The sequence below is a fragment of the Anser anser genome, assembly GCF_964211835.1.
Source record: "Anser anser genome assembly, chromosome: 34".
Lineage (NCBI taxonomy): Eukaryota > Metazoa > Chordata > Aves > Anseriformes > Anatidae > Anser > Anser anser.
In genome coordinates, this window is record NC_139755.1 from 558257 (window position 1) to 575402 (window position 17146).

Genomic DNA, 17146 nt, shown 5'->3' on the forward strand with positions numbered 1-17146 from the left:
AGCACCAGCACCAGCAGCATCAGCACCAGCAGTAGCAGCACCACCACCACCATCAATCTCACCAGCATAACCACAACCACCACTACGAGCATATTTCGCGCAGTAGTAGGTGGCGGTGTCTTCGGCCTTGAGGCTGTTCATCTGCAGGGTGGCCGTGCTCTGCCCGTTGTTCCTGGAGATGGTGAAGCGTCCCTTCACCGCCGGCGCGTAGTCTGTGCCACTACCAGTGCTGCTAATTTGTGCGACCCACTCGAGCCCCTTCCCGGGTGCCTGTCGCACCCAATACATGGGGTAGCTGCTGAAGGTGAAGCCGGAGCCCTTGCAGACCAGGGTCAGGGACCCCCCGGGCTTCACGAGGCCAATGTCTGCACTGCCCGCAGCCCTGTGGGTAAGGACAGAGAGTGGGGGATCAGCCTGGGGGATCCCTGACCGTGGTCTGCAAGGGCTCCGGCTATGACTTCAGCAGCTACACCATGGGATGGATGCCACAGGAGCCTGGGAAGGGGCTCGAGTACGTCGCGATTATTAGCTGGAGTGGTAGTTCCACACATTCTATGCGCCGGCGGTGAAGGGACGCTTCACCATCTCCAGGAACAACGGGCAGAGCACGGCCACCCTGCAGATGAACAGCCTCAAGGCCGAAGACACCGCCACCTACTACTGCGCGAAAAGTTCTAGCAGTGGTTGGTGTGGTGATAGTGCTGGTGGTGTTGATGGCTGACAGTATTCACATCACCAACACCATCATCACGACCAGCACCACAATGAACGTCACCAGCAGCACCAGCAGCACCAGCACCAGTAGCACCAGCATTCTCAGCAGGACCAGGACCAGCATAACCATCATAACTTCTCACGCAGTAGTAGGTGGCGGTGTCTTCGGCCTTGAGGCTGTTCATCTGCAGGGTGAGCGTGCTCTGCCCGTCGTTCCTGGAGATGGTGAAGCGTCCCTTCACCGCCGGCGCGTAGTATGTGCTACTACCATCGTTGTTAATAGTAGCAACCCACTCGAGCCCCTTCCCGGGCGCCTATCGCACCCAAAACATGTCGTAGCTGCTGAAGGTGAAGCCGGAGCCCTTGCAGACCAGGGTCAGGGACCCCCCGGGCTTCACGAGGCCCCCTCCGGACTCGTCCAACGTCGCGGCCACCCGCAGCCCTGGGGGGACCTGGAGGAGCAGAGTCACCGCCCGGCCATCGCTGGGTGAACATAAAAAGGCCCAGCCGGAGCCGAATCTGGGCAGATTCAACCCATTCTGCGGTGGTCGCTGCAGGAAAGAACCGTAAAGGGCCAAAATGTTCATGTGTTTTGGTAAAATCGTGTTCAAAGCAAAAACGTCTCCGTATTTGCCTGAAAATTCAACATACGGGCCAAAATTCATGGGTATTAGTGAAGGGAATTTGGGTTCAATGTAGGCAATTTGGGTTTAATAAAGGGGATTTGGGCTCAGCGAAGGGAATTTGGGCCCAGTGGAGGGAATTTGGGATCAGTGGAGGGAATTTGGGGTCAGTGGAGGGAATTTGGGGTCAGTGAAGGGAATTTGGGGTTGGAGAAGCGAATTTGGGCTCAGTGAATGGGATTTGGGTTCAATGAAGGAAATTTGGGTTTAATTAGGGGAATTTGGGCTCAGTGAAGAGAATTTGGGCTCAGTGAAGAGAATTTGGGCCCAGTGAAGGGAATTTGGGATCAGTGGAGGGAATTTGGGGTCAGAGAAGGGAATTTGGGGTCAGAGAAGGGAATTTGGGGTTGGAGAAGGGAATTTGGGGTCAGTGAAGGGAATTTGGGGTCAGTGAAGGGAATTTGGGATCAGAGAAGGGAATTTGGGGTCAGTGAAGGGAATTTGGGGTCATAGAAGAGGATTTGGGGTCAGAAGGGAATTTGGGGTCATAGAAGGGGATTTGAGGTTGGAGAAGGGAATATAGGCTCAGTGAAGGGAATTTGGGATCAGTGGAGGGAATTTGGGGTCAGTGAAGGGAATTTGGGCTCAGTGAAGGGGATTTGGGTTCAATGAAGGAAATTTGGGGTTAATTAGGGGAATTTGGGCTCAGTGAAGAGAATTTCAGCTCAGTGAAGGGGATTTGGGTTCAGTGAAGGAAATTTGGGTTTAATTAGGGGAATTTGGGCTCAGTGAAGAGAATTTGGGCCCAGTGAAGAGAATTTGGGCCCAGTGAAGGGAATTTGGGATCAGTGGAGGGAATTTGGGGTCAGAGAAGGGAATTTGGGGTCAGAGAAGGGAATTTGGGGTTGGAGAAGGGAATTTGGGGTCAGTGAAGGGAATTTGGGCTCAGAGAAGGGAATTTGGGATCAGCGAAGGGAATTTGGGATCAGTGAAGGGAATTTGGGTTTAATTAGGGGAATTTGGGCTCAGTGAAGAGAATTTGGGCTCAGTGAAGGGAATTTGGGATCAGAGAAGGGAATTTGGGATCAGAGAAGGGAATTTGGGCTCAGTAAAGGGAATTTGGGGTCATAGAAGGGGATTTGGGGTTGGAGAAGGGAATTTGGGCTCAGTGAAGGGGATTTGGGCTCAGTGAAGGGAATTTGGGTTTAATTAGGGGAATTTGGGCTCAGTGAAGAGAATTTGGGCTCAGTAAAGGGAATTTAGGTTTAATGAAGTGAATTTGGGTTTAATGAAGGGAATTTGGGTTTAATGAAGGGAATTTGGGCTCAGTGAAGGGAATTTGGGCTCCCAGGTCAGGGAACCCCTGGCCTGCCCGAGAAGGGACTCGAAGGTCACGGGTATTGGACGGGGTGAGGTGAAGGCAGAGGCCTACAGCAGGCCGCACCGACCGTCGTTGGTTCCCCTGGGACTTTGAGGACGCCCTCCTCCTCCCGTATCTCCGCTATGGGGCTGGAGGACCTTACGGGCACCGCTATGGGGCTGGGGGACCCCGTGGTCACCGCTATGGGGCTGGAGGACTCCTTGGAGGACTTCTATGGGGTTGGTGGACACCATGAGCGCTGCTATGGGGCTGAAGGCCTTCATGGAGGATCACTATGGGGTTGGTGGACGCCACGGACACCGCTATGGGGCTGGGGGACCCCATGGTCACCGCTATGGGGCTGGGGGACCCCATGGTCACCGCTATGGGGCTGGAGGACTTCTTGGAGGACTTCTATGGGGTTGGTGGGCACCATGAGCGCTGCTATGGGGCTGAAGGCCTCCATGGAGGGTCACTATGGGGTTGGTGGACACCACGGACACCGCTATGGGGCTGGAGGACCCTATGGGCACCGCTATGGGGCTGGAGGACCCTATGGCCATCGCTATGGGGCTGGGGGACCCCGTGGTCACCGCTATGGGGCTGGGGGACCCCGTGGTCACCGCTATGGGGCTGGAGGACCCCATGGTCATCGCTATGGGGCAGGAGGACCCTATGGGCACCGCTATGGGGCTGGAGGACTCTATGGGCCCGCCGTGGGTCCACCACAACCCTTCAAAGCTCCCCTCATTTGCATACACTCAAGCCCCGCCCCCCTCGTTTGCGTGCAGTGCGGGGCATCCTCGTTTGCATATGCAAATGAGCCCCCCCCCGCCCCGCCCCCGGCACAGCAGGTGCGTGTCAGGGTTGACTTGGCAGCCAGAAGGATTTAATTGTAAACACGGTTAATTAAAAACATAATTAAAAATCACAATCAAATATAAATATAGTTGAATATGATTAATATATATAATTAAATATATATGGTATATAAGATATTATATATAAATATATAACTAAATATATAATTAAATATATAATTAATGATGTGGAATTATAAAAATTAATCGATGTGTTTAATTAAAAGGGTTTGATTATACCTACACTTAATTAGCAATACATGGAATTATCAACAATTAAAAACGTTAATTTATATATGTGTTAAACTATAAAAGCACTTAATTATAGTTAATTAAATCTGCATTAATGATAAATTAATTGAAATATAGGAGCGCTTAATTATAAATGATTTTAATTAGAGGTATATTAGGTTACAAATATAATATATAAATGAAACATAAATTATCTATATATTGAATTATAACATATTTAAATAAATTAGCTTTTGTAATTAATAAATTGTTAGCTTTTAAATATTTTTAAATGATTATATTTTTATAAATTATATATATTCAATATATACTATATATATAGTATAGTATTATTATAGTATATAATATATAATATATAATATATAATATATAATATATGATATATGATATATAATATATAATATATAATATATAATAAATTGTAAATTGTAAATTGTAAATTGTAAATTGTAAATTGTAACTATAAAATAATTATAAATCTACTTATTAATCAAATTTATAATAGCTTTGCCTATTAAGGAGCTTATATAAGAATATATTCGAGTATAAATATATTCGATTAAAAATATATTTTATTACAAATATGTGTTATGACAAAAATACTGATAAATATATTTAATTTTATTTAATTACATCAGCATTTAGATTTCCATTTAATTATGATTAATTACAACTACTTTTAATTACAACTAATTTAATTAAAAAGGATTTAATTAAAATTAAAAAGGATTTAATTAAATCCTATTTTTAACCAAAATCCTGGAATTTAGGTGGGCAGGAAAGTATCGGAAATGATAAGCTCCGAATTTACCGAATATCGAGTAATTACCCCAAATTCCGGGACAAGTTGGGAAAAACGTAATTAGCAGGTGCCTGGGAAAAAAAAAATAGAAATTTAGCGAAAATCGCAACTTTCGGGGGGGGAATGGATTTATTTCTAAGCACCCAGCTGGCACAAAAGTAAGAAATGTGCAAAAAAAAAAGCATTTTTGGGTCTTTCGGCTTCGATTCTCGCTATTTTCGGGCCGGGCACCTGCGCGGTGGGGAAACCCCAAATTGGGGAGAAATGACAGAAAAATGGGGCCGCGGCGCGGGCGGGCCTCAGAAGGAGGCGACGAGCTCAAAAACTCACCTCGGGGCCCAGATTCTTCTGGTTTTGGTTAATTTTGCTTAAAAAGCAGTATTTTTATTATTTTATTTCAATTATTATTTTTATTTGATTTTTTAATCAACTAAAATCAATTTTATTTTTTTATTTGGGTTTATTTTTATTGTTTTATTCGAATTTAATTGTATTATTTTATTCGAATTTATTTTTATTATTTTATCTCAGAATTGCCGATGTCTTACAAAATAATTATTTTTATTTATGTATTTTATTGTTATTTCGTATGAAATACTTGCTACCTTAAAATTATTATTAGAAATTATTATTATTACTGAAGAAATGACTATTTAAAAATTGTCATTATTAGAAATACGTGTTTTTATATTGCTTTTAAGAAATACACGTTTTAATATTATTATTAGAAACACCTCTTTTGTTATTAATTTCAAGAAATACTCGCTACTTTAAAACTATTAGAAATATCGCTTATTAATTTATTATTTTTAAGAAATCATAGCTTTCATTATATTAGAAATAATCCCATTATCATTATTAATTATTATTAATGAAATATTAGAAATAGAATGACAATATTAGAAATATTATTTCTATTTTATTAGATTTATTATTATTAGAAATATTAGAAAAAAATAATCCGTATTTTAGCAGAAATTGGCGCTATCATACTTTTTAATTTATTAATAAAATTTATTAATTTTATTAATGTATTTCCCCGTTAATAATTTCAGCGGAAATAAGGGATGTCTTCTTATTTTACTGAATTCCTATTTTATGAAAAATATTTTTGAATAAAAAAATAAAATTGTCGCTATTTGGGTATTATGACAATTATTTTATTGGAAACACGGATTTTTTAATTGTATTATTATTTTTTTTCTTATTTAATTATCTACATTTTTTCTTTATTGTTTTTTTAAAGAAACACGAACTTTTTGCTATTATCTTGATTTTGATTAATATTATCATTATTTTATTAGAAATACATGACCACTATTATTAGAAGTAGGTGCTATTTATTATGATTTTTAGTATAAATAAATCTTTATATTTATATTATATTTATTAATATGAATATATTTATATTTACATTACATTACATTTTTTTTACCATTATACATTTAATATGTATATATCATATATAATTTATAAATTAATTATATGTTATGATATAATGTTTATAATTTATTCTATTTTAAATAATAATATAAAATAATAAAATATAAATAATAATATAATTCATCAAAATAATGAATTTGATTAAAAATAATAGAATTAATTATGTTATTATATATTATTTATTGCTCATTTTATTAGAAATGCTCATTTTTTTATTGCTCATTTTATTGGAAATGCACCAATTCTTAGAAATTTCATTAGTATTATATTTGACATTAATGCTATTTTTACCCCAAAAGCTGCTGTTTTCTTGATTTTGCTCGAATTATTTTATTATTAATTTCATTATAATTATTATTTTTTTATCATCCTAGCGGACGATAAAACATTATATTTGTAACAATTTTGATTATATTATCAGAAATACCTTTAAATATTTTTTATAATAAATTTCATCTTCTTGTTACATTTTACAAATAATTTTTATTAAAATTATTTTTAATATTTTAATAAATAAATGTTTTTGCTCTTCTTTCACAGAAAAAGCTCTTATTATTATATTTTTTACTTTTTATTTATATTTTTAAATAAAATTGTATTTACATTTATAAATTATTCTTTTATATATTTATTAATTATTATTATTTTTATATTTATTAATTATTATTATTTTTATATTTATTAATTATTATTAATAATGATTCTATTAATAATTATATTATTAATTCTATTAATAATTACGTTATTAATTCTATTAATTCGATTATTTTATATTTCTGTTATATGAGATACCCAACATTTTACCAAATTCAGTAAAATAACTAAAATTTCATTGAAAATAACCAAAACATAAAATTCGGAGAAAAACAAGCCGGGATTTTCAGCGCTGTTTTTAACCCAAACCGCCTGTTTTTTTCCCCAAAAGGCCTCATTTGCCTGGGGCAGCTGCTTTTGACCAAAAACACCCCGTTTTAGCCCAAAACACGGCCCCCGAGGGGGGGAGGAGAAACTCGTAAACAACAATAAAGGTTAAAAATAGGGGGAAAGAAATAAGGTTAAAAATAGGAATTTGACCATTTCGGGCTCTTTTTTCGCGCCACTGGCAAGTGAAGCCCAGGGGAGTTGTGGGGTGGACTGGTTCATACTGGGACGTACTGGGACATACTGGGAGACCCTAAACACCCCATACCCTGCTGCTGGAGGCTTACTGGGGCATACTGGGACGTACTGGGATATACTGGGGGACACCAAACACCCCCTACACTGCTGCAGGAGGCTTACTGGGCCGTACTGGGATGTACTGGGCCATACTGGGAGACCCCAAACACCCCGTACTCTGCTGCTGGAGGCTTACTGGGCCATACTGGGAAGCATCTGTAGCCCATAACCAGCTGCAGAAGGCTTACTGGGCCACACTGGGATATACTGGGCCACACTGGGATATTCTGGGCCATACTGGGATATACGGGGACATACTGGGAGACCCCAAACACCCCCTACAGTGCTGCAGGAGGCTTACTGGGCCATGCTGGGCTATACTGGGCCAAACTGGGAGGCATCTGTACCCCATAACCAGCTGCACGAGCTTTGCTGGGGCATAGTGGGATATACCGGGCCATACTGGGCTATACTGGGAGGCATCCATACTCCATAACCAGCGGCAGGAGGCTTACTGGGGCCATACTGGGCTATACTGGGAGGCAACATTACCTTATAACCAGCCGCAGAAGCTTTACTGGGCCATACTGGGGCATACTGGGATATACTGGGCCATACTGGGCTATACTGGGAGGCATCCATACCCCATAACCAGCGGCAGGAGGCTTACTGGGGCCATACTGGGCTATACTGGGAGGCAACATTACCCTATAACCAGCCGCAGAAACTTTACTGGGCCATACTGGGGCATACTGGGATATACTGGGCCATACTGGGCTATACTGGGAGGCAGCCATACCCCATAACCAGCGGCAGGAGGCTTACTGGGGCCATACTGGGCTATACTGGGAGGCAACATTACCCTATAACCAGCCGCAGAAACTTTACTGGGCCATACTGGGTCATACTGGGCCATACTGGGAGGCAACACAAGCCCAACCCGCAGCGAACGCACTCCGAGGTCTTTTGTCCACTCTGAGCCACCGTAGCGTTTGCATAGGGGGGGCATCCCGAAGCCCTTAATCTACCTAGCAACGCGCTCTGATTGGCCCCGCCGCACTCGCAGGGGGCGCGGCCTGGAGGCGTGCCGTTTCCCCTAGCAACCGCGTCCCACCCCTAGCAACCGCGTCCCTCCCCCTAGCAACGACGCGACGCCCCCTGGCAACGGCGCACCGCCCCCTAGCAACAGCGCACCGCCCCTAGCAACGCCGCACCGCCCCCTAGCAACAGCGCACCGCCCCTAGCAACAACGCCGTCCTCCCCTAGCGACGGCGCCGTTCCCATAGCAACGGCGCCGTTTCCCTTAGCAACCGCCCCGGGGGCGGCCGAGTCCATTGGGGACTGCGGGGGGGGGGGGGGGGGAGGAGAAGGGAAGGAAAGGGTTAAAAGGGACAAAAGCTGAGGGAAAAAGGGCAAATAAAGGAATTTTAAGGGAAAAAAAAAAAGGGGGGGGCGTGTCCCGGAGGGGCCGGGGTTGGGGACAGCGGGGTGGCCCCCCCCCGGCCTTGTGCCCCCCCCCCCCGATGCCTCGCCGCAAGCAGCGCCGGCCTCAGCCGCTCCGACACGGTGGGTGGGGGGGGGGGGCGGTGTTTTTTGGGGGGTTTTGAGAGGATTTTGGGGGGTTTTTGGGGGGTGGAGGGGTTGGGGGGGGTCCTTCGGGGTCCCCCGCGTGTTGTGGGGTCGGGAAATGGGGTTGGGGACCCCTGAGGGTGAGGGGGTGTGGGGGGGAAAAGTTGGTAAAAATGCCCCAAAAAAGTTGTGGGGTGAGGTCAGAAAGCATCGGGACCCCCCACCCCCCTCAAAAAAACTTAGGAACACCTCAAAATATCTTCAGGATCCTCCAAAACCCTCAAAAAATAACAAAATCCTGTCAGGATCTCCCCTAAAAGACCCCAAAACTCTCTCAAAATAAGAAAATCCTGTCAGGATCCACCCCAAAACCCCCCAAAACTCCCCCAAACCCACACAGAACCCCCCCAAACCCCTGAAGACCCCCCTAAACTCCCTCAAAATAACAAAATCCTGTCAGGGTCCACCCCAAAAGACCCCAAAACTCCCCCAAATCCACACAGAACCCCCCCAAAAAAACTCTTAAAACCATCCAAAACTACCCAAAATAACAAAATCCTGTCAGGATCTCCCCCAAAAGACCCCAAAACTCCCCCAAATCCACAGAGAACCCCCTAAAAAAGACTTAAGACCCCCCAAAATAACAAAATCCTGTCAGGATCTCCCATAAAAGACCCCAAAACTCCCCCAAATCCACACAGAACCCCCCAAAAAAACCTCTTAAAACCATCCAAAACTACCCAAAATAACAAAATCCTGTCAGGATCTCCCATAAAAGACCCCAAAACTCCCCCAAATCCACAGAGAACCCCCCCAAAAAAACTCTTTAAACCATCCAAAACTCCCCAAAATAACAAAATCCTGTCAGGATCTCCCCCAAAAGACCCCAAAACTCCCCCAAATCCACAGAGAACCCCCTAAAAAAGACTTAAGACCCCCCAAAATGACAAAATCCTGTCAGGATCTCCCCCAAAAGACCCCCAAACTCCCCCAAATCCACACAGAACCCCCCAAAAAAACTCTTAAAACCATCCAAAACTCCCCAAAATAACAAAATCCTGTCAGGATCTCCCATAAAAGACCCCAAAACTCCCCCAAATCCACACAGAACCCCCCAAAAAAACTCTTAAAACCATCCAAAACTCCCCAAAATAACAAAATCCTGTCAGGATCTCCCATAAAAGACCCCAAAACTCCCCCAAATCCACAGAGAACCCCCCCAAAAAAACTCTTTAAACCATCCAAAACTCCCCAAAATAACAAAATCCTGTCAGGATCTCTCATAAAAGACCCCAAAACTCCCCCAAATCCCCCTAAAACCCCCCAAAACTCCCCAAAACCCCTAAAAATTGCCCCAAAAACTCCCCAGGACCCCCCCCCAAAACCCCTTAAGCCCCCCCCCCTCGAACCTGCCCAAATCCCCTAAAATCCGCCCCAAAAATCCGCCCCAAATCCCCCTAAAATTCCCCCAAACCCCCCTCACGACCCCCCCCCCCCGGTCAGTGACGTCATCATGACGTCACTTTTCGGGGGGGGGGGTGCCATGGCCGAGCCGGGAGGTGGGTGACGGACGAGGGGCCTGCCCCTGCTCGGGGCTGGGTTTTGGGGTGAAAAATGGGGATTTTGGGGAAGTTTTGCACGGGGGGGGGTTGTTTAGTGGGAGGGGGGATTCATTTTGGGGTGAATAACGGGGATTTTGGGGGCTTTGAGGGGGGGAAATTGGCTACGGGGAGGGGGAATCGATTTTGGGGTGGATAAGGGGGATTTTGGGGGCCTCTGGGGTGGGAAAATTGTTTATGGGGAAGGGGAGTCAATTTTGGGGTGAATAAGGAGGATTTTGGGGCTGCTGGGGAAGGGAAAAATCATTTATTTTGAAAGGGAAATCGATTTTGAGGTGAAAAATGTGGATTTGGGGGGTTTTGCAGAGTGATAAATTGTTGACGGGGACGGGGAATTGATTTTGGGGTGAATAAAGGGGATTTGGGGGCCTCTGGGTTGGGGGGGATCGATTTTGAGGGGAAAAATGTGGATTTTGGGGGTTCTGCAGGAGGGGAATGGTTTATTTGGAAGGGGGAAATGTTTTGGGGTGAATAACGCTGATTTTGGGGGCTTTTAGGGGGGAAATCATTTATGGGGAAGGGGAGTTGATTTTGGGGTGAATAACGTGGATTTCGGGGGTTTTGCTGTTAGGAAATTGTTTATGGGGAGGAGATTTTGGGGTGAAAACCAGGGATTTAGGGGTTTGGGGGGGGGAAACTATTTGGAATGTGAGTTGATTTTGGGGTGAATAATGAGGATTTTGGGGCCTCTCGGGGGAGATCTTTATGGGGAGGGGGAGAGGATTTTGGGGTGAATAACGGGGATTTGGGGGATTCGGGGGGGGATTGTTTATGGGGGTGATTTTGGGGGTAATTCTGGCGATTTTGGGGGTAGGAAATCCTTGAAGATAATTTAGAGTTAGGGGGGAGAATTTTGGGTGCAAAACCTGCGATTTTGGGCGCGATATCGGCGATTTTGGGTGCGATATCAGCGGTTTTGGGTGCAATTTCTGGAATTTTGGGTCCAATTGCAGGAATTTGGGGTGCAATTTCAGCAATTTTGGGTGTGAATCAGCAATTTTGGGCACAATATCAGCGATTTTGGGCACAATATCAGCAATTTTAAGTGTGAATCAGCAATTTTGGGCACAATATCAGCAATTTTTTGTCACAAGATCAGCAATTTTAGGTGTGAATAAGGGATTTTGGGCAAAACATCAACGATTTTGGGCAAAATATCAGCAATTTTGGCACAATATCAGCATTTTGGGGCACAAACTTAGCAATTTTGGGCACAATATCAGCAATTTTGGCACAATTTCAGCACTTTGGAGTGCAATATCAGAGAATTTGGGCACAATATCAGCAATTTTGGGCACAATATCAGCGATTTTGGGAGGAATTTCAGCAATTTTGGGCACAATATCAGCAATTTTAAGCGTGAATCAGCAATTTTGGGAAAATATCAAGGGTTTTGGGCACAATCTCAGCAATTTTGGGCACGATATCAGCAATTTTAGGTGTGCATTAGCGATTTTGGGCAAAACATCAACGATTTTGGGCAAAATATCAGCAATTTTGACCCAACATCAGCATTTTGGGGCACAATCTCAGCAATTTTGGGCACAATATCAGCAATTTTGGCACAATTTCAGCACTTTGGAGTGCAATATCAGAGAATTTGGGCACAATATCAGCAATTTTGGGCACAATATCGGCAATTTTAGGTGTGAATCAGCAATTTTTGGGAAAATATCAGCAATTTTTGGCACAACCTCAGCAATTTTGGGCAAAATATCTGCAATTTTAAGTGTGAATCAGCGATTTTGGGCACAATATCATCAATTTTAGGTGTGAATCAGCAATTTGGGGGAAAACATCAGCATTTTTTGTCACAATATCAGCAATTTTAGGTGTGAAGTAGCGATTTTGGGCAAAATATCGCCGATTTTGGGCAAAATATCGACGATTTGGGGCAAAATATCAGCAATTTTGGCACAACCTCAGCATTTTGGGGCACAATATCAGCAATTTTGGGCACAACGCCAGCAATTTTGGGCACAATATCAGCAATTTTGGGCACAATATCAGCAATTTTAGGTGTGAAGTAGCGATTTTGGGCAAAATATCACCGATTTTGGGCAAAATATCGCCGATTTGGGGCAAAATATCAGCAATTTTGGCACAACCTCAGCATTTTGGGGCACAATCTCAGCAATTTTGCACAATATCAGCAATTTTAAGTGTGAATCAGGAATTTTGGGCACAATATCAGCGATTTTGGGCACAATACCAGCAATTTTGGCACAATATCAGCAGTTTTGAGCACCATTTCAGCAATTTTGGGCGCAATATCAGCAATTTTGTCACAATATCAGCAATTTTAGGCGTGAATCAGCAATTTTGGGGAAAACATCAGCAATTTTGGTCACAATATCAGCAATTTTAGGTGTGAATTAGCGATTTTGGGCAAAACATCAACGATTTGGGGCAAAATATCGCCGATTTGGGGCAAAATCTCAGCAATTTTGGCACAATATCAGCAATTTTGGGCACAATATCATAATTTTGGCACAATATCAGCAATTTTAGGTGTGAATCAGCAATTTTGGGGAAAAACATCAGCAATTTTGGTCACAATATCAGCAATTTTAGGTGTGACGTAGCGATTTTGGGCAAAATATCGCCGATTTTGGGCAAAATATCGCCGATTTGGGGCAAAATATCGCCGATTTGGGGCAAAACATCGCCGATTTGGGGCAAAATCTCAGCAATTTTGGCACGACCTCAGCATTTTGGGGCGCAAGCTCAGCGATTTCGCGTCTCCGGGGTCGGGAAATCCCCCTCGGGCCGCGCTTGTGCCATGACGGGGGTGGGGGGCGTCTATTTTGGGGTAAAACGCCACTAATTTGGGTCTTTCTCCCCCCCGCAGCCTCCCCGGCCCCGCGCCGCCCCGCCGCCAAGGAGCCTTCCTCCACCTCCTCCTCCTCCTCGGGGCCCCCCGCGGCGATGCCCCCGGAACCGGACCCCCGCCGCCGCCGCTGCCCGCCCCCGCCGCCGCCGCCGCCCCCTCCCCGCCCCCCCGCGCCCCCGAACCCCCTTTTTCCGCCCCAAACCCTCGACATCCCCCTCCTGCTGGAGGAGCTGCGGGTGCTGCGGCAGCGCCAGCTCCGCCAGATGCAGCTGACCGAGGAGATTTGCCGCCACCTCCTCCTTTTGGGGGCGCCGGGACCCCCCAAAAGCCACCCCCCCCGCAAAAAACCCCCCGCCGCCCCCTCGGCCAAAGCCTTTTTCCCCTTTTTCCCCCCCAAAACCCAACGCGCCGCCGCCCTTTGCTTCGCCGCCCCCTACCGCCTCGCGCCGGCTGCCGGCGGGCGGGCGCCCGACGCCCCGACGGGGCCGGGGGAGGCGCCCCCCGTCCCCGGGCGCCCCCCGAATTTTACGGGGGGGGATTCGGGGGTCCCCCGGCACGGGTGCGGGGTGTGCGGGAAGGGTTTCGGCAGCGAGAGCGCGCGCCAGATCCACCTGCGGTCGCACACCGGCGAGCGGCCCTACGGCTGCGGCGTCTGCGGCAACCGCTTCACCACCCGCGGCAACCTCAAGGTCCACCTGCACCGGCACCGCGAGAAGAACCCCCAGGTGGCCACCGACGGGCCCCGGGTGGCCACCGACGGGTCGCGGGCAGCCGGCGCCGGCCCTCGGCCTCCCGACGCGGCGCCGGAGGGCGGCGCCGGCACGCGGCGCGGAGGGTGCGAGGCGGCGGAGGGTGGGAGAGGGGCGGCGGTGGCCAACGGCGGGCAGCTGGTGGCCAACGGTGGGCACGTGGTGGCCGGCAGCGCCCAACTGATGGCCAACAGCGCCCAAGCGGTGGCCAACAGCACCCAATCGATGGCCAACAGCGCCCAAATGATGGCCAACAGCACCCAATCGATGATCAATAGTGGTCAACCGATGGCCAACAGTGGCCCAACGATGGCCAACAGTGGCCCAACGATGACCAACAGCGGTCAGCCAATGGCCAACAGTGGCCCAACGATGGCCAACAGTGGCCCGACAATGGCCAACAAGGTCCAATTGATGGCCAACGCCCAATCGATGATCAATAGTGGTCAACCGATGGCCAACAGTGGCCCAACGATGGCCAACAGTGGCCCAACGATGGCCAACAGTGGCCCGACAATGGCCAACAGTGGTCAACCGATGGCCAACAGTGGCCCAATGATGACCAACAGTGGCCCAACGATGGCCAACAGCGGTCAACCGATGGCCAACAGTGGCCCAACGATGGCCAACAAGGTTCAATCGATGGCCAACGCCCAACCAATGGCCAACAGCAGTCAACCGATGGCCAACAGTTGTCAACCGATGGCCAACAGTGGCCCAATGATGACCAACAGTGGCCCAACGATGGCCAACAGCGGTCAACCGATGGCCAACAGTGGCCCAACGATGGCCAACAAGGTCCAATTGATGGCCAATGCCCAACCGATGGCCAACAGCGGTCAACCGATGGCCAACAGTGGCCCAACGATGGCCAACAGCAGTCAACCGATGGCCAACAGTGGCCCAACGATGGCCAACAAGGTCCAATCGATGGCCAACGCCCAACCGATGTCCTCCAACACCCAAGTGATGACCAACAGTGGCCAACCGATGGCCAACAGCGGCCCAACGATGGCCAGCAGTGGTCAACCGATGGCCAACAGTGGCCCAACGATGGACAACTGTGGTCAACGGATGGCCAACGCCCAACCGATGTCCTCCAACGCTCAACTGATGGCTAGTACTGGCCCAACGATGGCCAACAGTGGCCAAACGATGACCAGCAGTGGCCCAACGATGACCAGCAGTGGCCCAACGATGGCCAACAGTGGCCAACCGATGGCCAACAACGCCCAACTGATGGCCAACAACGTCCAATCGATGGCCAACAGTGGCCAACTGATGGCCAACGCCCAATCGATGTCCTCCAACACCCAAGCGATGACCAACAGTGGCCAACTGATGACCAACAATGGCCAACTGATGACCAACAGTTGCCCACTGATGACCAACAGTGGCCAACCGATGGCCAACAACGCCCAACTGATGGCCAACAACGCCCAACCGTTGGCCAACAACACCCAAATGCTCTCTACCAGCACCCAACCATTGGCCAACGCCCAACCGATGACCTCCACCACCCAACTGATGACCCCCAACGCCCAAATGATGCCCTCCAATGCCCAACTGGTGTCCTCCACCACCCAACCGACCTCCAACGCCCAACCGATGGCCTCCAACGCCCAACCGATGGCCTCCACCGCCCAACCGATGGCCTCCACCACCCGACTGATGCCCTTCGACACCCAACTGACGTCCTCCAACCCCCAGCTGATGGCCTCCACCACCCAACTGGCCTCCACCAACGCCCAGCCGATGTCCTCCACCCCCCAACCGACGACCTCCACCCCCCAACCGACGACCTCCACCCCCCAACCGGCCTCCGCCACCCAACCGATGACCTCCAACCCCCAACCGATGACCTCCAACGCCCATCTGATGGCCTCCACCACCCACCTGACCTCCACCAGCGTCCAACCGATGTCCTCCACCACCCAGCTGATGTCCTCCACCACCCAACCGGCCTCTACCACCCAACTGATGACCTCCAACCCCCAACTGATGTCCTCCAACCATCAATTGATGACCTCCAACCCCCAACCGACGTCCTCCACCACCCAACCGGCCTCTACCATCCAACTGACGTCCTCCAACCCCCAACTGATGACCTCCACCCCCCATCTGATGAGCTCCACCCCCCAACCGACATCCTTCACCACCCAACCGGCCTCTACCATCCAACTGATGACCTCCAACCCCCATCTGATGACCTCCAACCCCCAACCGATGACCTCCACCCCCCATCTCATGACCTCCAACCCCCAACTGACGTCCTCCACCACCCAACCGGCCTCTACCATCCAACTGATGACCTCCAACCCCCATCTGATGACCTCCAACCCCCAACCGATGACCTCCACCACCCACCTGATGACCTCCACCCCCCAACCGACGTCCTCCACCACCCAACCGGCCTCTACTACCCAACCGATGACCTCCAACCCCCACCTGATGACCTCCAACCCCCAACCGACGTCCTCCACCCCCCACCCGATGACCTCCACCCCCCACCCGGCCTCCGCCCACCTCCTCCTCCTCACCCGCCGCCCCGGGCCCGGCGGTGGCGGCCCCCCGGAGAACCCAGAGGCCGGCCTCCCCCCGGGCCTCCCCCTGGGCCTCCCCCCGGCCTCCCCCCGCCGCCAGTGCCCCGTTTGCCGCCGGGCTTTGGCTCGGCCCCGGCCTCCGCCCCGCCGGGGCCTCCACCACGGAGGCCGGCGGCGGTGCGAAGGCTGCGGGAGGCCGATTTTAGGGGGGGCCCACCGGGGGGGGCCCCCCCCAAATTCTTGCCCCCTCTGCCGGGAGAGGCTGGAGGAGGCCGGCGGCCTCCGGGGCGGAGGGCGGAGGCCGAAGGGCGAGGGGAGGCTGAAGGGAGGGGGGGGGGAGGCCCGAAATGGGGGGGGGGAGGCCCAAAGTGGGGGGAGGGAGGCCCGAATTTTGGGGGTGGGGGGCAAAAATGACGAAGAGGAGGAGGAGGAGGAGGAGGAGGAGGAGGATGAAGGCTCGGAGGACGAGGGCGGAGGCTCGGAGGATGATTCGGATTCGGAGGCCGGCGGCCTCCGGCATGAGGAGGAAGAGGAGGAGGAGGAGGAGGAGGAGGAGGAGGAGGTGGAGGAGGAGGAGGTGGAGGAGGAGGAGGAAGTAAGGGGGGGACCCCGAAGCGGGGG

General features: G+C 48.9%; 1 protein-coding gene across 1 annotated transcript in view; it reads left to right on the forward strand.

Moving 5' to 3' along the window:
• Window positions 1–8557: 8557 nt before the first annotated feature.
• SALL2 (spalt like transcription factor 2) overlaps window positions 8558–17146 on the forward strand; it is a gene marked incomplete at its 3' end in the record, with an annotated part of 9265 nt that continues 676 nt past the window's right edge. The window contains exons 1-2 of the mRNA XM_083815037.1: window positions 8558–8778; window positions 13252–17120. Of these exons, the coding sequence (XP_083671163.1) occupies window positions 8736–8778; window positions 13252–17120 (3912 nt within the window). The 5' untranslated portion in view covers window positions 8558–8735. The remainder of the gene's footprint in view (window positions 8779–13251; window positions 17121–17146) is intronic.